The sequence below is a fragment of the Neodiprion lecontei genome, chromosome 5, assembly GCF_021901455.1.
Source record: "Neodiprion lecontei isolate iyNeoLeco1 chromosome 5, iyNeoLeco1.1, whole genome shotgun sequence".
Taxonomy (NCBI): Eukaryota; Metazoa; Arthropoda; class Insecta; order Hymenoptera; family Diprionidae; genus Neodiprion; species Neodiprion lecontei.
Genome location: NC_060264.1, coordinates 21,315,789 through 21,338,250, shown reverse-complemented (window position 1 = coordinate 21,338,250; position 22,462 = coordinate 21,315,789). Strand labels below are relative to the sequence as shown.

Genomic DNA, 22,462 nt, shown 5'->3' with positions numbered 1-22,462 from the left:
TGCACTATTAGTTCAGATAGATCAATCAAGATCTGGCCCTCAAATCTGGAGTAAACAGCCCGGGTCATGCGTGTCATCTCGATAACAATCGCGAAAGACTGCCAAGGAAAAACGGGGAACGACGATTGCGCCCCGGAAGACACTGGCCCCAAACGTCAGCCATGCAGGTGTAGATTGTATGCGCCCGAGGCCAGCGGTAGCGGATACGCACCTGAAGGTTTGAAGGAATCGAAGCCTCGAACCCAAAGCCGTGCCGAGATTAACGTCCAATTCAAAATTTTCCAGAATCGAATGTTGCAGCGAAAAGTGTCGATCAATTGGCCATTTGAGACCACTGTAAATTTCGTAAGGTAAAAACTCCAAATGGTGATAATTTTTAGAAAAATTTAGATCGCGGAAGGAGCGAGGGATCGATAGTCGGCCGTCGCTGGGTTCGAGGCTGCGTCGGTGAAGCCGTGTGCGCATGTCACTTTCCTACAACGATCTCTTTCTGTCGTGGCATCTGGAGGTGAGTGGTCGTACGTGCGTGCTCTCTGTTACCGTTCAGTAATCCGTCGAAATCACAAACAAAGTCCAGCCATCGAGGCTCGGATCAAGGCCAGAACTGAACCTTAAATTCCCGGCGACGTCGCCCTCGGTGTAGTTTAACGAAATATCGCCTACTTCGGTGAAAAAAATGTAACGATCCCGACCGGCTGCTGCTTAGCACCCTCGGCCGCATGCCGACTTCAAACTGTCCCTGTACTAGACACCCGGCGAATTCCGGTACTTCGGGAAATTCGAACCCGATTAAACGCACCCACTTCCTCATCCTTGAGCCCTAGACCTCTATTTCCGTGACATCCAGCCCTCATCGGCTTCTCTGCCTCGTTCATCGCTCCACGTAATGGCGGTGAGTTGTCACCGCAATTCGGGTTCCCTTAGGTCACTGTACAACCTTCTCACTTTCGCATCATTCGTTCATTTATTCAATCTTCCTTCCAGGTGAAGAGCTTCGAAATATACCACAATGCCCGTTTCCTTTCCGAACTCTCGTAACGAATCACTGCGTAGTCTGATACACCTAATCAAATATGTACATATGTTGCAACGTGACGCAATCGCGTATCGACGTATCCTCTCATAGTTTCCAACTATGTTCATCGAACTGCCGTTATATTGTTTGGAAGCAGGACTCGCCGCGTTGTTCCCGGGTCGGTATTTTGCTGCAATGCTTTCTTCCCTTTCTCTGTGATTCTCTGAAGAAATGTCCTCCATCTACAGTTCCAAAATGGCCGCGCGATCCCGTAAATCCCGCAGGGCACAAGCAGCAGTCGGTCTTTTTCCTTCTGAAATCTGGACGCATAACTTTCGGGGTGGCCACGTGGTATAAGTTCATGTTGAAGAGCGGATTTTTTAACGGCTTCTTTTGTTTGCACTGTGTTTCAGCTCTTTTGACGAACTCTTTAGCAACGAAACGACGCAAACATGGGAAAGGAAAAGGTTCACATCAATATCGTTGTCATCGGACACGTAGATTCCGGTAAATCGACCACCACTGGTCACCTTATCTACAAGTGCGGTGGTATCGACAAACGTACCATCGAAAAGTTTGAGAAGGAAGCTCAGGAGGTGAGGTTTCTACTCTGTTTTTTTTGGATTTGCTTTTTCTTGATATGTATACCGAAAATCTTTATACCTGATTCAATAGCTACACGTAACTTAAATTTTTAAATGGAGAGCTCTTTAAGCTTGTTTAATCATATCTCTCAACATATTTTTCCATAAATGAAAGCTTAAATCTACATCAAAACAATGAGCATGTATCTATTTCTGAACACTTTTGAACCCAATTAGTACAAAAGATTGTGATTTTTTTCTTTGGATAATTAATTTGCTTGATGATCGATATATTTCATAAATTATGTAAAATCTGCACTATTTGCCCCAGCAAAAAAAATTCTCGTTAGCAATCTAAGTTTGAATACCAATTGAAATATGTATTGATCAGCAATTCGATATTGTTATAATCTTATGATGTCACTGATAAAAACAATCTGGATTGGCACAGTGATGATAACCCTACAACTTCATTCGCGGTTTCCACCGGAGGACTTGAGAAAGTCCATTGATGGCTGAAGGCGTCTGAGTGTCAAATTAATACCATCTGGAAGTTGAATCAATGGCTGATGAGAGCACAAAATTAATATTCATATTATTTGCAGATGGGTAAAGGTTCCTTCAAATATGCATGGGTCTTGGACAAGCTGAAAGCCGAACGTGAACGTGGTATCACGATTGATATCGCCCTTTGGAAATTTGAAACTGCCAAGTACTATGTGACTATCATCGATGCTCCGGGACACAGAGATTTCATTAAGAACATGATCACTGGTACGTCTCAGGCCGACTGTGCAGTGTTGATTGTGGCTGCTGGTACGGGAGAATTCGAAGCTGGTATTTCCAAGAACGGTCAGACCCGTGAGCACGCACTACTTGCCTTCACCCTCGGCGTCAAGCAGCTCATCGTTGGTGTCAATAAAATGGACTCCACTGAGCCGCCATACTCGGAGGCTCGTTTCGAGGAAATTAAGAAGGAAGTTTCCTCCTATATCAAGAAGATTGGTTACACCCCAGCTGCTGTCGCTTTCGTTCCCATCTCAGGATGGCACGGAGACAACATGCTCGAGCCCTCGAGCAAGATGCCATGGTTCAAGGGATGGGCCGTCGAACGCAAGGAAGGCAAAGCTGATGGAAAGTGTCTCATTGAGGCACTCGATGCCATCCTCCCACCCAGCAGACCTACCGATAAGGCTCTGCGTCTTCCCCTGCAGGTAAATTTTGTCCATTCGCTTCATTCCGTCCATTCAAAATTGAAAAATAACTATTTTGATCAAGAAACTCTGGCAGAGAAATTTCAACCATTGTCAAAAGTTTTGTAAAAAGAAGGTCTTCCTAACTGTTCCTGGGTTTATATATTTACAGGACATCTACTGCTCCTTAAGTGTCCTTAAATTCTACAATTATTCTGGAAAACCAAAAAATGTCCCTGAAGTCCTAGAAAAGTTCTGAGATATTTTGACTTATCCTGGAAAAATTGACGTAATATATTTTTGAATGAAAACTGCGACATTTCATTTGTAATACGTAGCCTTCAATGCGTTAAATTTTAGTAGACCATGCAGTCGTTAAAAAGTCTATCAATCATTAAATTGGATCACATACTTACATTCGAAATTATTGAGATAAATTTTCCAACAATTAAAAAATCTTACAAAATAGAATAATTTAAACTCAAACATATTTTCTATGTTCCAACATGTTTATTATATTCTATTGATCGTCATTTTAATTCGTTTTTCAAAAGAATTGAAGGTGAAATTTCAATGTATATTTCGCTCCATTTTCCATTACTGAAGGTTAACTGATGCTTGTTGAATTTGTTTGCAGGACGTTTACAAGATTGGAGGTATTGGAACGGTGCCCGTAGGCCGTGTAGAAACTGGAGTTCTGAAGCCAGGTACCGTCGTAACCTTTGCTCCAGCAGGTCTCACGACTGAAGTAAAATCCGTCGAGATGCACCACGAGGCTTTGACTGAAGCCGTACCCGGCGACAACGTTGGTTTCAACGTAAAGAACGTTTCCGTCAAGGAACTTCGTCGTGGATACGTTGCCGGTGACTCTAAGAACAATCCGCCCAAGGGCGCCGCCGATTTCACCGCTCAGGTAACCGCAGATTCATTAAATTTCGATAAAAATTGTTATATGTTAATTCATGTACTTTTCGTTTGTGAATTATTCGACACTATGATGAGACGCTTTAATCTTCATTCGCGGTTTCCACCAGAAGACTTGTGGGTCTGTTGATGGCTGAAGCGTCTGAGTGTCTTGAAAATTACGCTCTTCTAATATTAACAGTGTCCTTGATTTTTATTAAATTGAAACCGTGTATAGTAGGTAATTAAATATTCATTAGTCATTCTGAAAAGTTACCGAAACTTTATTTTTCACCATAAGTACTAAGTTTCTCTTTGCTATCTGAAATTCAGCAGAGTTGTAATTCTTTTCATATTTGATTGATACAGTGGTCATTAAAGTTCGTTGGACTATTATCATCAAAATTCATGGAATAACTAGAAGCCGTTTTCTTAAATCATTACAACTGCAATTGAATTTTGTATTTCCGATTTTTCGTGGTTTCGATTATGTAAATTTACGAAAAATATCTTCAAGTTAGCAATTTATCGCAGTAAACTATATGAACAAAATTATTTTCATTGATAACTAATTCTTGCTTATTACGTATTGCAGGTAATCGTGTTGAACCACCCCGGTCAGATCAGCAACGGTTATACGCCAGTGTTGGACTGTCACACGGCACATATAGCGTGCAAGTTCGCCGAGATTAAGGAGAAATGCGACCGACGTACGGGTAAAACGACTGAGGAGAATCCAAAGGCGATAAAGTCGGGAGACGCGGCCATCGTGACTCTGGTGCCGAGCAAGCCGATGTGCGTCGAAGCCTTCCAAGAATTCCCGCCATTGGGGCGCTTCGCTGTGCGTGACATGCGTCAGACTGTCGCTGTCGGTGTTATCAAGGCAGTCAGCTTCAAGGATGCCACAGGCAAAGTCACCAAGGCCGCCGAGAAGGCACAGAAGAAGAAATAACTAGCTACTATAACGGATGACCACCGTGAGGTGGCGCCGCCGCTGCCTCCCTGTCCCGTGTCTCAATTAATTGATTATTATTATTATTATTGCGATAGTAATAAGTCGGCTACTGCCGCTGCTGCTTCTGCTACCCTCATGGTAGTTAACGTTGCTGAGATTATGATATCCATTATTATGATTATTATGACACGGAGGACTGACGTCGCGCCATGCTTATTATTCACGAAACGTTGTTTATTATTTCTTTTACTATCTAAATCCGAATGGCTGATACAGCAGCACTGTTGTTTCCACCGCAAGGAATTTCGCAGGAAAAAATATTACCTATTGTAATAATGTAATAATAACTTTTTAAAGATGGCAACCGAGCAACATGAATTACTATCAGCAAAAAACATAACAACAAGGTAACTAATTGAACAAACTACAAGTGCTGATTAAATTTGTGTTTCTTTTCTTTTTCTTTGTTTTTATTTTTATTTGTAACGAGAAACCATCTGGTTAATTGAATGATTGATTACATTGGTACGGTGAAAATTGAAAATAAAAAAAAAAGATTTTAATTTAATCAAGCAGCAACGACGACGACGATATATCTTCTACCACCACGTGAAATATTACAAACAACAATATCATTGAATTTTAATGACAAGAAAAACAAATATTGTCAAACTTCTCGAAATAGTTGATGAAAAAAAACCGTCTCATTGGCAACTTTATTATTCCGACTTGCATAACGTAATTATTTACTACCTATAATAACTATTATTATTATTATTAATAATACTATATAGCAACAGAAACTTCACCCCTCCTCCTGTTTTCACAACAAACAAAACTAGAAACGAAAAACTTATTAATTATTTAGCTCGGCTTAATTATATTTTCTATCTAATTATTTACGGAAATAAAATCTTATATCGTGCGATATTCGAGAAAATAATGTTATTATTTTGAATTTTTTTTTTTTTTTTAACTAAACTTTGTACGTTGTGTCGCAATTAATGATTTTATTTTTCTCAACGCGAGAATCACGATGCATAATTTTATTTATATTTAAATGTACTTATTCTTATTATTTTAGCCTAATTTTGCTAAGTGAGTATTTAATCAATTTCCGTGGTAGTTGATAAAGAACTTATTTCGCTCAACAAATTGATGTAGGAGATGATTGAATATATATTTTCTAGAGTTGAGGTTTCAAATGGAGGGCTTTCTTGGAAATGAAATCTTGATTTGCTTAATTATATATTATAAATGAAAATTGGTTGAACGGTTGATTTTCAAAAAAAAAAAACGGACATACCATCGATGAGAATAAGAAAATGCAAAAGTGGGAATTGCATCGTGCTGCAGAATTGGATGAATACGAAATACAGCAAGGTAAGTGCGGTCTTAATCAATTCTAGTATAGTCTTCGATTAGAATTATTGCAAATAATAAGTCTTTACAAATTCAATATTTATATAAATTTACGGTTTTGTATGTAATGTACTTATATTTTATTCCTGACATTCTAATTATGTTCAAATGTAGTCCAGTTGATGGGGAGTAAAACAAACCATTGCACTACAAATGGTGGGATAGTAGTGATTGTCGTGTATGTATTTTCGGCCTTTGAGGAGAAGGGTCCGTGCGATTCGCCATCCTGGATTAGTTGCAAAAAATTGGTCTTGTTATAATAATTCCTAAGCGGTTGATCCTGCAACAAAAAGTTATTTAAAAAAAAAAACAAATTTTTGTACGTTTGATCCGAAATAGCGGATCGCGTGACCCCCTTCCCCCTACTCAGGAACACACAGTTACAATTATTTTGTAATCAAACAAATAAATTCTCATAAGTACAACGCTATCGAACTCACTCTCGCATGAAATGGATGAATAATGATCACCTAGGAGTGTAATTCAGAAAGGGATAAGAGAATCAGGCATTCGCAATTCCTAGAACTTTGACGTCACCGAGCGACTGCTGAACGCTAGATGATCCGCCAAACCGGAGCGAGCGGCAGATCTCGTCCGACCAGTGCGCCGGGTTCACTTTAGCTACACTAGTCAATTCTAGCGTCTTTTGAAATACGACAGAATTTGATGGAATACGGTGCTGACACACGGTGCTAAATGTGGTTCGCAAAGTGTCCCTCAATTCTGCCCCCAATTTCCACCACTAGTGGCGCTAGTAGTTAGTTGCCCAGCATGTTTAAAACACCGCCAAAACGAGCTGAAAAAATACAAGGTTAATCTATTTTTTAGCAAAAAATCTTTAGTCTCCGAATCAATTTGTATGACCCTTTTTTGACTAATTGGACCCCCAGAACACAGAAAACCCACTAAAAAGAGCGTAGGACCAGCAGCAGAGAAATTGCCAAGGAAATTTTCGGTTTTTGACTGTAACTCTTGATCTACCCTGGAACCTGTCTGATATCCTCAGTCAACAGCTGTCTGGAAACGAAGTCTCATTTCAATGAGACCGTGCACGTGTGCCAATCAGAAAGCTTCAAGCGGAGAATCTTCCCTACCACTCGAATTAGGTTTCATGCTCTCTAGCTAGTCTTCTGCACCATGCTTGCACCGTGTGGCCGAGTAATACCGAGGATTCGGAAAGATTATGCCTTGTTTTGAGAGCAAGATTGTGTTTTGGGTTAGAAAAATTGAAAAAACACTGGGAGAAAATTACGATATCGTCAATTCAAATCATTCAAATGAAGCTGGTAAGAATGATTGTAATTGCGTTATATTTCCTTGAGAATAAATATGCCATTGGCATAGAATTTCAATCTTCGAACGGCTTTCTAAGCTTCTAATTGAACATAACCTGACCTAGCCCCATCAACTTACAAAAATCCAATTATTGAATTATGTATCACGTAAAAAGATATGATTTCGATAAATAAAATACATAATAAATTTCAGAAATTCAATTATGACAAATAAAATGGTTTTTCAGAAACAAATTTCACCAGATAATCATAAATACCTTTTTGTTCTTATATTTTCTTGACAAATCGATACAACTACTAAGTATTCATCATATGTTTTTCTTTCTACATTTATTTCAATTTTATTTATTTCATTATTATTCCAGTACTGCCTGTCCAGCGAGCCGACAAAGCCATGCCTGGTCTTGAGCTTCAAAGGCATAACGCTAATGTTGGACTGTGGTCTGAACATGCAGTCAATTTTGAATTTCATGCCGATGCCCATGGTGCCTAGTGCCAAGTTCAACTCCCTTTCCAGTTGGGTTCCCAGGGATAACAATCAGGATTGGCAAATTGAAGGGGTAAGACCTACATTATGTCACTGTCTCGATTTTCAATTACTATTATAGACTGATGAATAAGAATTCTCGACCTCGTATGTAATCTATTATAGAATCTTGGTGATCGGTCAATTAAGTAAACGTATTTTTAGTTAACGTTTCGACCCGGATATGGGCCCTCCTCAGAACGATTTATTTTTTTAACTGTCAAGAACAACAAAAAGATTTTTTATAAAATAAATAATAGTACTAGAAGTAATCAGACTTAAATATTGTAGATGTAATACTCTTAGAGCTATTATATATTATTGATTAGTAAGAACCTTTTGATTAATTGAAATAAGAATGTCTTTAAGTGTTATTTACCTTTTTTTTTTTTTGAATTAAGTAAGTGGACTAAGATGTAGTCGAATTCACAATTACAATTGGTGGAGACAGTGTTCTTTTGAGTGACGGTAGTCAATGTCAATCTTCAAGTTATTTTACATGTGGGAGTTAATAGTTGGAAGTCATTAGTTAAAAAGATGAAAGAACTATGTTTCTTCACAGTCAGTATGTCATTGTGTTAAAAGGTTTTTAAAGAAGGTCTTTTTAGCCATAAAATTAATTCGCAAGTGTCAAAGAAGTGGAGGTAGGCTCTTTATAATTAAGTTCCACATGTCTAACAAAAAATTATTGTTGGTTGAACCGATTGAGTCAACAGGTGAATAACGACTGATGGGAGAAAACAAATATAATCCAGAGTGAAGGTGAACCTATTATAAACAATTATACAGAAAAAGGAAAGGACTGTGTAATGTGGACAAAAAAAATTTTTTTTGTATGTAGTAAAGGTTAAACAATATTTGTTGTGTGGGCGGAGATTAAAGGTTTGTAAATATTACTTAAATGCTCAACATCTTGTCTAAGATTAACAGAATTGGTGTGACCTACAATGTTGCACATTTCTAGTCAGTCTTCTAATAACAGTCTTCTATAATAATTGTGTTCTTCACAAAGGATGTTTGTGTTGTCGTAATTAAAAGTGTGTTGTTTATCGATACTACGTTTTGTTAGAGCTATGTGACGCTCTTCAATCTCATGTTGAAACTGTTGAAACTGAATTCCGATTTTTCCACCTTTCAATAAGTTTCCTTGGTTCTATTATTTGATGAGTAATGCTATCATTTTTCACAAAGAGAAAATTTGTAAATTTCTGAACACTTGTTATCAGAAGAATTGATAACTATCGAGAAACAAATGAGCCAAGGTGAAAGGTTGTTCGAGTACTCGTAACATCAAATTAAAAGTATGAAATAATCAATTACCCAAAATACTGCAGATTTATCAAGGATACCGATGAATCGATTAATTGAAACAATCGATTGAGTGAGAACATCGATGATTCCGTTAATCGAAAAACTGGTCAATCAAAAACATTGATGAATCGACTAATCTGAAAATCAATTAATTAAGAATACCGATGAATCATTTTATTAAAAAACCAATTCATTGAAAATTTCGGTTAGTCGATTAATCGTCAAACTGAATTGAAATATGAGTGAATCGATAAACAGGGAGAAGAATTAATCGAAATGTCAGAAGAATCGTTTGAAAATTCTAGACCCAGATGCAAAAATTGCATTAATGAAACTGGTATTTGAACACATTGCCAGGAGCTGAAAGAGAACTGTGGAAGAGTATTCGTTGATTCAACGCCAGAGTTTTGTCCACCGTTAGAGAAGATCACGGATTTTTCTGAGATTGATGCGATACTGATATCGAACTACACTTGCATGCTCGCACTGCCGTTCATAACAGAAGGTACGGGGTTCAAAGGTATAGTTTATGCGACGGAACCGACCCTGCAAATCGGTAGATTCTTCATGGAGGAGCTGGTTGAATTCATCGAGCAGACACCTAAGGCTATGCTGGCCAAACACTGGAAAGAAATGCTCCATGTTCTACCTCCGCCACTCGCCGATGCCATGAAACCCAAGTCTTGGAAGCACCTCTACTCTATGGCCGCTGTCAACTCTAGCCTTGCCCATATCCAGATGGTCGGTTACGATCAGAAACTGGTGAATATCAATCTATTTGTAGTCCATGGGACTGAATTAAAAGTTGGGAGCAGAGAAAAAACGTTTAGAAAATCTCCAGCAGTGTTGGTTGCACCAATAACGGTATCTACTACGTAATTGAAATGATTCCGGGCCGATTTGAATTGCACAAACTGGCATATCAACAATTTGCAAAAACGGTTTCATGATTAAGACGTTCAAGGTGCTCAAACTCTTGTGTTTTAGATCTGATCCTAATGTTTTTGGGTTGAGTTTATTCACTATAGAAATCTACGGTGATCCCTTAAAAAAAATATCGCTAATGGTTATCTCCAAAATCGATAAAAATAGATTTTTGTAAGTACGTTTCCTAAGATTTTCGTCCATAATTACATTTATGCGTTATAACTATTCTATATTATAAAATTTCTTGAATGTTTTTTAAACGAATTGTAAGGATCTGGTCAGTGAGTAAAATATCCTCAAAAACGTTAGAATCGCATTAAAAACAACATCAAAGTTCAAATATTTCGAACGTTCTATTGTAACATCTTTTTTCAACTGGTTGATAGCTTATGTTATTCGAATTCACTCAGAATCGTTTCTATCACATGGTGAAAATGTTGTTTCATTCGTCTTCACTATCATTAGCACCAATAACACTTGTGGAAATTTTTTGAACTATTTTTCCTCTTATCCAAACTTTAGACTCAGACATTACAGTACAATTAATTGCTCAATTATGAGGCCAATAAAGCGTCAAACATTTGAATCTTAGTATAATTAAAACCATCCCACTATTGTGCAAAAATTTAAGAAATAGAATGAGTTAAACTCCGATTGATAGCAAATGTACCAAAAAAGCGCAAGAAAATTGAGAGTACAATACTTGATAAATAAGGGAGAAAAATGTGATTATACTTTTTCCACTCAGGATATATACGGCGCCTTAACGGTGACTCCGATAAGTTCGGGTTACTGCTTGGGTAGCAGCAACTGGCTGATATCCTGTGACCATGAAAAGGTGGCCTATGTGAGCGGCTCCTCAACACTGACGACTCATCCACGACCGATGGAGCAGACGACACTGAAGCATGCCAACATGTTGATACTCACGGGCCTGACGCAAACGCCGACTGCAAATCCGGACACGATGCTTGGCGAGCTTTGCATGACCGTCGGTAAAAAAAATTGAGAAACGAGAAAAAAAAAAACACAGATTAAGAGTCCTTGCTCAGATATTGAAAGTACAGAAATTTCTGTAGTTTGAAACCTTTTTTTGTGCCTCTGCTGAGTTCTTCCTGATGTTTTCTTTGTTTTTTTGTCTTCTCAATCTTACAGCGATGACGCTCAGAGCCGGCGGCTGTGTTTTGATTCCCTGTTATCCGTCTGGTGTTGTTTACGACCTCTTTGAATGCCTCAGCACACATTTGGATAAGTCCGGCTTCTCTCAGGTTCCACTTTTCTTCATATCGCCAGTCGCTGAAACATCTTTGGCATATTCAAATATTCTGGCCGAGTGGTGAGTCCATTTTGACGATTAACTGATAACTTGGACACAGTAAGAAAGTAGAACTATGCTTACATTATTAGGGTGCACGAATAGTTGTTGAATCGAATCGAATCGAATAGTTACTACCAGTTCAAACAATTCCGATTTTGAAAAAATCTGTATAGTTTAAATTATTTTAGTAATTCAAACAGTTGAAATACCTATTGCAATGAGTTAAATACTCTGAATTGTTCAAATTAATCGATTCAAACCGGGAATTTTCCGTTTTGTTTCATCTGCTGTGAAAGATACTTTAAACACTTCGCATAATTTCAGTAATTTAAATAACTCAAAAACTCAAATTATTCGGTTTATGTCGAATTGTCGAAAATGTTTAAAATCCCTTTGGTTTTAAGGTTGTCGACGAACAAACAAAATAAGGTTTATCTCCCCGAGGAGCCATTCCCTCATGCTTTTTTGGTCAAGAACGCCAGACTGAAACACTTCACATCGACATATGCTGAAGGATTTAGTTCCGACTACAGACAACCGTGCGTTGTTTTTTGTGGACATCCGAGTCTCAGGTTTGGAGATGCTGTACACTTTGTACAGATGTGGGGAAACAACTCTCAGCACACAATTATTTTCACCGGTCAGTCACTCTGCTCCCTATTTTTTTTTATTCATTATCTTTTAAGTCGAGATGATTCGAATTTTTCGAATAATTTAGTCACAATCGCGAATCTTTGATTCTTATTTTACCCCTCCCTCGCGTCGACTCATTGGAATTTTGTCGATAAATGAACTTGCCATGAACGAAAACGTGACTATACATCTGAAAAATGAACAATTATATATTTACTAAAATGACATTTAATATAAGTTGGAAATTCATCAATTTCTGTTGATAACGATAATTTTTGAGAAAATTACGCTTGCATATCGTGACTTTTTCTCGAGCTCTCCACCCTTGTAACAAAGCGTGACGATTGCACAGACCCTGCAGCATCACATGTTTTATAAACGGTCCTGAACTACTTGAGTTAACAAAACGATTCAAACCATTAAATATTACCAAAATGATTCGAATTAATTTGGAACATTGAATTCGATCTTCAAATTAAATTTCATTGTTCGATTCGGCCTCTATTCACACATTGAAACTTGAGAGTAATTTTTTTTCGTCTCTGGCTTTTCACAGAGCCAGATTTTCCTTATTTGGATGCCTTGGCACCATTTCAGCCGCTAGCCATGAAAGCTGTCCACTGTCCAATAGACACGTCGCTGAATTTCACCCAGGCAAACAAACTGATCCGTGATTTGAAGCCTGATAATCTCGTTGTGCCTGAATGTTATACCCAGCCGCCGATGACTGCGCCTCACAGGTCTGATCTGGTCATCGAACCTGTTGGAGTAAGTGATGCAAAACTAATACTGAAAAAGAGAGGACAATAAGACAGAGAAAAAGAAACTAATACCTGAAATAGCCACATGAACAAAAAAATTTAGGTTTCGGTTATTTATTTTTTAATTTTTAAGTTTTGCGATTAATGAAACGTATTTCGAAATTTTTCTTTCTTAAACAGACTTTTTTGTGATACTGTATACACAAATTTAAGCACTTCGCGTTATGATCTCGTCCGAAAATTAATGGATAATAAGTCAAAAAGAAACACAATAAATCAAAAAGAAAATTCTACATCAATAATCAGTTTTCATAATTATCCTGTGGGTCATTTGGTGATTAATTAGGCGAAGTTACATTTGGATTACTGTGCTAAAATTCTGACTGCATCGATATTGATTGTAGATAATTCATCTGGCTAATATGATCCTGACGAAACAGTAATAAATGTTCGAAATTGCGTTTATTCAACATTCCAGGAAAGACCTTTGATAACTTTCAAACGAGGCGAGGTAATAAAGCTGCCCCTGAAGCGGAAGAACGGTCGAGTATTCATAGAGCCAGAATTGGCAGGAAACATCGTGCCGAGCGAAGTTAGACCAGGACTAAGTTTGGCAACGGTTAGTGGCGAACTGGAAGTAAAAGACAACGTTTACACGATAAAGGTGAGCGCGAGTTTTTTTCTCCGGTTTCAATGTCCTCATTCGCCAAGACTCATTGTTAGCATACTCGAAACGCTACCAAGACTTATTTTCAGACTATCGAGGACCGTCAAAGCGCGAAACGCAAGGCGTCGATTGTTTCGGGACCAGGTGCGCCGAGTAAGGAGGAAGTTCTACGGGAGCGCAAACACGAGTACGGAAACGTCGACCCACAGGAATTGATGCAAAAGCTGAATCAGGAGGGAATTCACGGCGCGAAATTGCAGCACAGTCCGACTTCGACGAATATTCATTTGGTAAGATACGGGGAAAAAAAAATGTTAATGTTTCGAGAACTAATTGAAAAGGTTCTTTCCGATATCGATGTCTACTAAAGACGCCTTATGATCTAATTTTTCAGCAAGATGAGGACACTTTGATACAGATAGGCGACAATTCGACGCACATATTCTGCAATGGTGATCAAAAACTTCGAAGAAGATTGAGAGCCATCATTATGCAGTGTCTCAAACGATTTTGACTCTAATCAACTACCGGAAACTTTCAAAGTCTAAGTTGAAAAAAGCAGAAGGAAAAAGAGAATGTGTAAAAGAATTCAACTCCTATACATGGTTTCTTTTTCCCCAGCGTTTCCCATTTTTTCGACTGATTGAGTATACTTATAATTAATTATTATCCATACGTTATTTGTATATAATAAGTATGTATATAAATTTGAATGTAAAATCTAGGGTCACGCAAGATTCGATTTTTGTCGTACAGCAGTAGGATTATAATTCATTTTATTGCTTCATTCTTTCTTTACCATACATAATATTACAAAAGAGTTTAGCGTATATTATAAATACTCTTGAATTATTTCCAAGCTTACTTGTGCATAGACTTTAACGTGAAATCAATCAATCCATCCATTAACATGGATCTTTAATTGTTTTAAACTTTGGTATCGCTAAAATTTGAAAGAGGTCAAGTTTTCTACATACCTTACAAGGTAATATCATTCTTTTTTTTTCTGTATAAACACAGTCAACGGGCATATGTATCAATTGGTAGAACACTCATTTTCATTTCTTTTAATGATAATTCTAATTTCAGATAGGTTTGTATACTTACTTAGTTCGTAATAAATTATTGGACCACGAATTCGGGGTTTTCTCCAAATCGAAAATTTTATTGAAAAAACACATAAGTGTAGTACTTAGTTCGACAGGGCGTGAGATTCTTTAAGAATTCGTTGCTGACATGGTTTTCACCAGACACCTTGTTGGGGGATGCCCTGGTCGATTTCAATGTTGAGATATATACTTGTCTCAAACGCGAAAAAGGCTTCACAGTCCCATTCTGTCTGCAATTATGAACAAAAATACACTAATAAATTTTCATTTGATGCAGAAATACAGAAATGCAACGGACTTTACAAAATCGCAATAGTAAATTCATAGAGTGAATAAGAAGTTTCTTCTCTGCAAGCACTGTGTATAAGGAGACTCTAATGTGTAGATGTTGTGTTTACCCTTTTTGAATCCTTGCTTCCGATGAGAAGCCACGTAAGACAAGCAATGCCGTCTAATGAATGATATGCGGATGTGCAAATCATTTATCTACGAGAGAATATTTGTTGAAAGAATGTAAATTCGAAAAATTAACGACGGAGCCAGGAATCGAACCTGGCGTCTAGAGATGCTTGACCGGAGCCTTACTCCACTAGACCACCTAGCCGCCCTGACTCTGTTGTCGTTAATATCTCTCATCACCAGTGAGTTCGAATTTGTTTTCCTGTGCCCGGTTTATGTGTGAATAAGAAGTGTCAAGCATTTCTAGACGCCGGGTTCGATTCCTGGCTCCGTCGTTAATTTTTCGAAATCACCAATTTTTCGAATTTACGTAAATTCATAAAATTCGTGCCATTTTTTTTTTTATTTCTGCGTCAAATGAACATGCATTGGAGTATTTATGTTCAGAATTATGTATAGAATAGGATTAAGCTTTTTTCGCGTTTGAGATACATGAATTTCAATATTTAGCGATATATACGTCAACGTCGAAATCGACCAGGGCCCCCTTTAAAAAGAGTAAAAACAAGGCGTCTAGTGAAAAAAAAATCCGCAATGAATTCTTAAAGAATTTCTCATATAAAGAATCTCCCACCCCCTTAAGGGGGTGCCCTGGTCGATTTCGACCTTGACCCTTATGTATGTCACCGAATATTAGTCCACGATCCGAAACTCAAAAAAACCATAATTGCTAAAAACTTGAAAGCTCTCAACTTAGCGCACTACTCACAAGAAACCCTAGGTCAGTTGACCCCTCCGATTTTGAGCTAGTTCATATGTGTGCAATCGGAAGAATTCAGGGATAATTCAGACATATGGTAGAGAATAAATTGGGTGAATGTCGTATGTGGTAGAATTAAAAATAAATAAATCAATCGATTAGATTTGAACACTAAATGATAGCAATAATATTTCTAATATAAATAATAAATATAGGAGAGATCAAATGACGATGTATATTTTAATATAATATAATATTTGAAGAACAGTATTTTTATTCGTATTCTTCATTTTATACGCTCGTTTCACAAAATCGTAAGACTTTCACGATATAAGTCGGAACGAACGACTACCGCGCCGTAATCATAATGAATTACTGTGTCACAAACATTATACAACAGCAACAACAATATAGCAATCATAGTAATGACAATAGTAACAATACTAATAATACTATACTATAATTATGTGTCAATTGATAATACACATATTTTTCTTTGTTGTTTCACTGTTAGTTGGTTTGTTTTTTTTTCCTCCTTGTAAACTTAATACTCGCGTAAATGCGATTTCTAAAAGCTATAGGTGAAGTTGTAAACTACTTGACATCTGCGTCTTTACCAGTATAACGATGACTTTCGTGTGTGTAAACATATATATATATATTGAACAGTTTCTCGATATTCATTTTTTCTTTCTTCAGGTATATACTACATATTACTATTAAGTAATATTCGACGTACTTTCTTCCACTTGCATTTCGATTTTCCATCTGATCAAACATTTTTACTTGCTGTATTCCAAGGTGGTGGAGAAAAAAAAAAGAAATAATAGTTTCAAAGGGTTTTGTTTACGCCGATCGCTCTTCATCTCTTCGGAAATAATCGAGTATCAAAATACTTCCGGAATCAATGATTTCTTATATCGTCAACGAACCGACTAAACTTTTCCAAAGCTGGCTGATAAAGATCGTTGTTAAAAGATCTTACGACGTCGTCCAAGAACTCCTGAGAGAATACTCTCGAGAATAATTCTCTGGCGGCCTCGACGCTGAATTTTCTTCTCGCACCGTCAACCTTTCCGCCGTTTCTGGGACTGAACGGAATTTCAGCTTTGTTTTTTACCCTCGGCATACAGCAAGTTGCTACCTAATTGGCGGTCGCAAAACCCAGTGCTAAACCGGCCGCGAACGAGGCAAGGAAAAAGTGTATCTCTTTGGGCTTGAATGCGTCGTTATTCGTCATGACATCGTACCAGCGACGCGTACGAGACTCGCCGTTCTTCAACAACTGCTCCGCTTTGTCCAATTTCTTGTCAACAAACCTTTCCACCTGCAACAAAAATACTTTTATTCAACCACTATTACACCAGGCATTTTTCCTTGCCATGCTCGTGTTGCCACGTACCTCATTTGTTATAACGATTGGATTTGTTTTCCATCTCATTTATTTGCACAAGTTTACAAAATATGTTAGAAGTTACGTCATGTCTAGCTTTTTTTACTTGTTAACATGACTTTGTGTAACGTAGGTTCTTTCATTATCTTTTATTTTTGTTTTCTAGAATAGTCAAGCAAATCTTTTTGTATTTCTATTATTATTATTCTTTTCAAATATTTTTTTTTCATTCTGTTTCTGCATTCACTACAGATTTTTTGTCACCCTCATAAATCGAAGCATTTTATTTATTTGTTTTTATTTCTGACAACGTCTGTCTTTGAATATAAATAATAACGCTAAAAATCTACCCGATAGATTATTATAGATTCAAATAAAATTCAAGGCAAAGAAGAAAAAAGCAATTCCATGCGAGGTAAATTATTTTTTTTGTGCGGATATATTTTTTTCAATTTTTCTTTGTTTTTTTTTATTGGGTTTAAAATTGACGTGATATAAACCAAAATACTAAATTATAATCAACTAATTATCGAGTACTTTTGCAGGTCATATGATATTTCTAAGTAGTATTATATTTACACATTACACGTATATTTCTCGCATTATATACGCACATATTTCGGTGCTTTTTCTTCTCTTTTTTTCTCGCGTAGGCAAAGACTATTATATAATTATTAATATAGAAATAAAACACAGGAGTACCGTATTATATATTTTATCGACAAAGTGCAGATGTGAAGAAAATACGCAAACGAATAAAATATCAGCGAATGAAAAGAGGAAACAGTCACAAGTCAAAATAAACTTAATACGAAATTACGAAAAACGTTGTTTTTTCTGTCATAAAAAAAAAAAACAATGCAATATAATATCTATTCGATGCAAAAGAAAAAGCATGGAACAATCCTGAATGAATCCGCGACTCGCAGTTTTTATTCTTAATTGAAATTTGGAACAGAAAAAAGGGCAAGAACGCAAAAAGTGTCGCGAAAAAATGATTTCTATACACAATATAATGTATATGTACCGATGCACAGTTGAAAAAATAACAACGGCCAGAAACAAAGCAGGAGAATCCTGCGGATCTATTCCAGATTATTCCATTGGTTTTCTTTTCTTGTTTTGCATAACTTGAAAAAAGAGGTGGGAAAAGAATCAACAATAAAAGAAAAAAAATGATCAACACGATTTGAATTAAGACGCTAGACCGATAAGGAAACCACCAACGAAACCTGTCGCCAGATATGTGTTGTTTCGAGACCATTGCCCTACCTGCGAACAAAAACGAAACGATAGACTTTACTTCAAATTTAATTCAGAGTTTAAATTTGTGCTGTGAATGTTGAATTTTGAAAAAATCTTCCTTCATTCCTTCTTAATTATTTCTAGATATATTCTAATACCGATTGAATCCTTATCTTCCTATTAGTTTGTGTAAAATATTTTTTTTCTTCCCTCCCTTTTCTTCATCGTTATTCAATTCTTGCATCGATACTTTTTAAATTCCGTATTTCTTCGTTCAGGGGTTGCTTTCTTTTTTACTCAGCTCTTTCCAAGCTTTTTTTATAAATCTTTCCAGTACCTGTTCTTTTTTTTCACTGTCATTTATCTTCTCAGTCAAATTGAAATTAGCATTCATAAAAGTTAGATCAACCGTCATTAAAGTTCTATGATTCTGTTCGAAGAAAATTCAATTTTTGCTCGTCTTCTTGCTTTTTTTTCAAAGTTTGCTCACCTTATCCATGAATTTGGGTCCTTCGCCGGTTACTTTTTCTTCCACCTTGTCGGACAATTTTTCTGCTTTCTTCTGTATCTTGTCCCAATTTACTTTTATGTATCCCTTATGTGCGGCTATTTGAAGAATGATAATTCCTCCACCCAAAGCGAACGCAGCCACCTTTCCCACCTTCATTGTGAGGAAACCGGTTGTCCTATTCGAAAATTGAAAAAAATGGATCAAATAATGCCACATCAATTTTTGATGTCCATTATCGAATCAAAAGAAAATGGAACAGGAAAATTAATAAAAAGAAGTTTCAATCTTTACTATTAAAAAAGAGTAGAGAATTTTCAAAGTTTCATTTTATGTACCTGAAGTTTTCTTTTTCACATAAACGCTACCTTTTCGTTTTTACTGTAACACTAGAGTATTTAGCAGTGACGTCAACGCTCAAGGATTTTAAACACCTTGGAAATAAACAAAACTGTTTGCAGTAGTGATTGACAATGATGACGCAATTTTGGTCTCAAAGCGTCGCTAATCATGCTTTTGCGAGAAAGATAGCAACAATGTTGCTGGAGGAATGATTTTTAGTGGAAAAGATGATTGTGTAATAGACCATTACCATGATCCAGTTGTGGTGACGGTCAAATTAGAGACTTGGTAAATCTGACACAGTCTATAAGTTATGAATTTCTCGTGTGAGTGTTTCAAACGGATACTTTGAAAATCATGACCCATCAATTGGTTGACTTGAATAATATTAAACATGAATCAAAAGTATCGGAAAATAGAGAGTAAATCGTTTAAAAAATCTCCAGCGGTGTTCCTTGCGCCAATGACAGTGAACACGATTGACATAATACTTCTAATATGTAGTAAAACCGGTTCTAAGCTACTTCGAATAACAGAAGTTAAGATATCAACCATTTGAGAAAAGTTCAGTGTTCAAAATGCTTTTAGCTTTGATGTTTTTGATTCGATTCTAATGTTTCTGGGCTCATTTTGCTCCCCACACAGATCTCCAGAGATCACCTGATGGAAACTTCACAAATAGTTATCTCCAGAGTGGATAAAAATAGATTTGTGCAAGTATTACACAACACATGTTAGTCGATTATAACAGTTACATTTGCACATTATAACTAGAATATAATTTAAGATTGTTTGAATGTTTTTAGACAATTTATGAGGATACAGTCACCGAATTAAATGAGAATCAAATTAAGAACACCAGAATTCAAAAGTTTATAGCATTCGGATCATAAAACCTTTTCTGAAAGTATCATTGATATCTTAGTTTGCGTTATTTAAATTTTTCAAGATTTGTTTCTGTTAGAGAGAAAGAAATATTGTTCCATTCGTGTTCACCATCATTGACACGAACAACACCCCTGACGATTTTTTGAATGGTGTTTCCTCTTTTCCTAATTCTTAATTCAGGATATCTATTTTATTCATTCCCAACTTACCATCCTGAAGCGGTGCCGATGACGATTTGCTTAGTAGCCGAAGTCTTGCTAACGTCACCCAAAATTTTTTCAATCATACTCTTCGCCTCTTTGGAAACGTCCTTAAGATCGATAATCTCTTTGTTAGCGTCGTCTTTGCCTCGCTTCGCAACAGGAAGACTCATGTTATTTCTGTAAAGAAGAAACAAAGTGAAATTAAATTAAATTGAACGAAATTTGATCAGCTTTTGATTTAAGGAACATAGAATTTTATTCTGCTTCTCTCTCTTGTGAGATTAATAACAGAAGTTCTGTTATTTTTATTCTGCTTATTCTCTCTTTCATTTCCAATAATTACAAGTGTTCGCCGACAAATCTGGTTGCATAATCTACTTTATTATTGCGAATTTTACAAATAACAAATGGAGGAGGAAATGAAGAAAGAAAGAAGTAACGTAAGAACTGACGGATATATAATGAACATAATGACGTGTTATAGTAATATACAGATCTATTTTCATTTTCGTCTATCAACGTGTATAATATATTTGTGGATATTCGAATGACAAATGTTTAGGTGGGAGGGACAAAATATATCTATGATGAGGTAATTTCTATTATAGATGCGAAGGATAGATAGAACGTAAGTAAACTGACTATGCAGATTGTAATCGCTTATCTATACCTATGCATCATACATATTTGTACTGTGAGTTGTATGATGCATACACAAATTAGAAATACGTTCAATAATAGAACTGCTATTTTGTCAGAGTTTATTTTAGTTTATTATAACGAGCAAAGAAATATTCAGCGAAAAAAAAAAGATGACAATAATAATGTTTAATCACAAAAATGTGAGTATATTCACGAATGAATGAATAAGCAAATGAATAAATTATTTGTAATGAATGAAGAAATGAATGATTAGTAACTGGATGCATGAAATAAGTAAATAATGATTAAATGGACAATTGAATGAATTAATGAACGAATGAATTGAATAATTAATGAATCGAAGAATGATGAATGGATAAATGAATTATTAATAATGAATGAGAAAATAAGTGATTACGTGATAACTGGGTGAATCAAATAAGCAAAACAAATTAATATTTGGATGATATAATGAATGAATAAACTCAAATTCTTCGATTGATGAATGAATGAGTGAATAAATCAAATGAACGAATCAAATTTATAGAAAATGAACTTACAGATGAATGATCAACGAATGAATTGATAATTAATTGATGACTAGTAATAACAAAGAAATGCTGCTAAGTGCTATACATGAAATTAAAAAAGCGCAACGTAAATAAATTAATGAATATATGTATATACAGAATATAAAATGTATAAAAATAACAATACCGTTGTAAAAAAATTTGCAGTTCACGTCGGTACGGCATATTTAAATGATAGTGTGATTTGACCTATAATATTTAATATACCAGTTGCCTTGCCGAGGTGAAAAAATAAATGATTTTCAATATATTGCGATTTTAAAAAATAAAACTCGGCGAAAAACAAACGGAAGAAAAAACAAATTGGCAACTGCCAAAAATATATCCTAAACTACCAGCTACAGCGAACGATGAGCGAGTATGGCAGCGGCAAGGCGCGCCCGAGCGAAAAGTAAACGGAAAAGAGGTGAGAATAGATAGTAAAACAAAAAAAAAAAAAAGAAACAGATGACAATTGCGTAATTAGACCGAATTATAAACGAATTAAGATAAGTCGCGTCCCGCCTACCTTACCGTTTACCCGATTTGTCTATCGAGTAGCGAATAGCGAGGTCTGCGATTTTTTCTTTGTCGCGCCTTTGATTGTATCTTAATCACCTGCGACGTCGAATCTGTCTCTCCTGGCTGACAGCTATGAAAAATCTACACCGCTGCGCCCTCCCCGCTCTCTCGTTCTCTCTCTCTTTTCCACTCGCCGATACCATAGACTTATATATAACATAGACTGAGCATTAGGTCGGAGCAAACGTCCCCTGAACGTCGATTCCACCGTTGTGGTGCTATCCTTGTCTTACACCCGCAGTTGATATAGCTATCTCTGTCTAGCGATCTCGGGGTGGGGATATGTAGGATGGCACAACCTGCAACTGCCCC

The 22,462-nt window shown here is 36.5% G+C and overlaps 3 protein-coding genes and 1 long non-coding RNA gene across 10 annotated transcripts; 2 read left to right on the top strand and 2 right to left on the bottom strand.

Annotated features, from left to right (window-relative positions):
• Positions 1–1,428: 1,428 nt before the first annotated feature.
• LOC107226627 (elongation factor 1-alpha) lies at positions 1,429–5,218 on the top strand. Its single transcript, XM_015667505.2, has 4 exons — positions 1,429–1,611; positions 2,205–2,813; positions 3,430–3,705; positions 4,291–5,218. The coding sequence occupies exons 1-4, from the start codon at positions 1,468–1,470 to the stop codon at positions 4,645–4,647; spliced, it is 1,386 nt and encodes a 461-aa protein (XP_015522991.1). The 5' UTR covers positions 1,429–1,467; the 3' UTR covers positions 4,648–5,218.
• An 85-nt stretch (positions 5,219–5,303) lies between these two features.
• LOC124294566 lies at positions 5,304–8,307 on the bottom strand. 2 transcript variants are annotated; one of them, XR_006904454.1, is made up of 4 exons: positions 8,273–8,307; positions 6,979–7,259; positions 6,513–6,868; positions 5,304–6,352 (listed from the first exon to the last, which is right to left on the bottom strand). It is a non-coding gene; the product is annotated as an uncharacterized LOC124294566 (long non-coding RNA). The 2 variants fall into 2 exon arrangements; XR_006904453.1 differs by lacking the exon at positions 8,273–8,307 and adding an exon at positions 7,625–7,738.
• LOC107226628 (integrator complex subunit 9) lies at positions 7,227–16,964 on the top strand. 2 transcript variants are annotated; one of them, XM_015667508.2, is made up of 10 exons: positions 7,227–7,358; positions 7,733–7,927; positions 9,562–9,966; positions 10,880–11,126; positions 11,287–11,467; positions 11,854–12,089; positions 12,639–12,850; positions 13,322–13,507; positions 13,600–13,800; positions 13,905–16,964. In XM_015667508.2, the coding sequence occupies exons 1-10, from the start codon at positions 7,350–7,352 to the stop codon at positions 14,022–14,024; spliced, it is 1,992 nt and encodes a 663-aa protein (XP_015522994.1). In that variant the 5' UTR covers positions 7,227–7,349; the 3' UTR covers positions 14,025–16,964. The 2 variants fall into 2 exon arrangements, with proteins under 2 accessions (XP_015522994.1, XP_015522993.1); XM_015667507.2 differs by having other exon boundaries at positions 13,588–13,800.
• Positions 16,000–22,308, bottom strand: LOC107226629 (FUN14 domain-containing protein 1A). Of its 5 annotated transcripts, none has more exons than XM_015667511.2 (4): positions 22,187–22,308; positions 20,364–20,534; positions 18,907–19,102; positions 16,000–17,105 (listed from the first exon to the last, which is right to left on the bottom strand). In XM_015667511.2, exons 1-4 carry the CDS (start codon positions 22,291–22,293, stop codon positions 16,923–16,925), a joined length of 657 nt encoding a protein of 218 aa, XP_015522997.2. In that variant the 5' UTR covers positions 22,294–22,308; the 3' UTR covers positions 16,000–16,922. The 5 variants fall into 5 exon arrangements, with proteins under 5 accessions (XP_015522997.2, XP_015522995.1, XP_015522996.1 ...); XM_015667509.2 differs by having other exon boundaries at positions 22,103–22,255; XM_015667510.2 differs by having other exon boundaries at positions 22,098–22,253.
• Between the last annotated feature and the right edge of the window lie 154 nt (positions 22,309–22,462).

Coding starts and splice junctions, on each gene's coding strand:
- LOC107226627 (XM_015667505.2), top strand. CDS start 1,468: ATGGGAAAGGAAAAGGTTCACATCAATATCGTTGTCATCGGACACGTA. Junction 1,612..2,204: donor TTGAGAAGGAAGCTCAGGAG/GTGAGGTTTCTA, acceptor TATTATTTGCAG/ATGGGTAAAGGTTCCTTCAA. Junction 2,814..3,429: donor CTCTGCGTCTTCCCCTGCAG/GTAAATTTTGTC, acceptor ATTTGTTTGCAG/GACGTTTACAAGATTGGAGG.
- LOC107226628 (XM_015667507.2), top strand. Junction 9,967..10,879: donor TCGGTTACGATCAGAAACTG/GTGAATATCAAT, acceptor TTTTCCACTCAG/GATATATACGGCGCCTTAAC. Junction 12,851..13,321: donor TGGTCATCGAACCTGTTGGA/GTAAGTGATGCA, acceptor TCAACATTCCAG/GAAAGACCTTTGATAACTTT.
- LOC107226629 (XM_015667511.2), bottom strand. CDS start 22,293: ATGGTATCGGCGAGTGGAAAAGAGAGAGAGAACGAGAGAGCGGGGAGG. Junction 20,535..22,186: donor AGACAGATTCGACGTCGCAG/GTGATTAAGATA, acceptor TCTTCTTTACAG/AAATAACATGAGTCTTCCTG. Junction 19,103..20,363: donor ATCGGCACCGCTTCAGGATG/GTAAGTTGGGAA, acceptor ATTTTCGAATAG/GACAACCGGTTTCCTCACAA.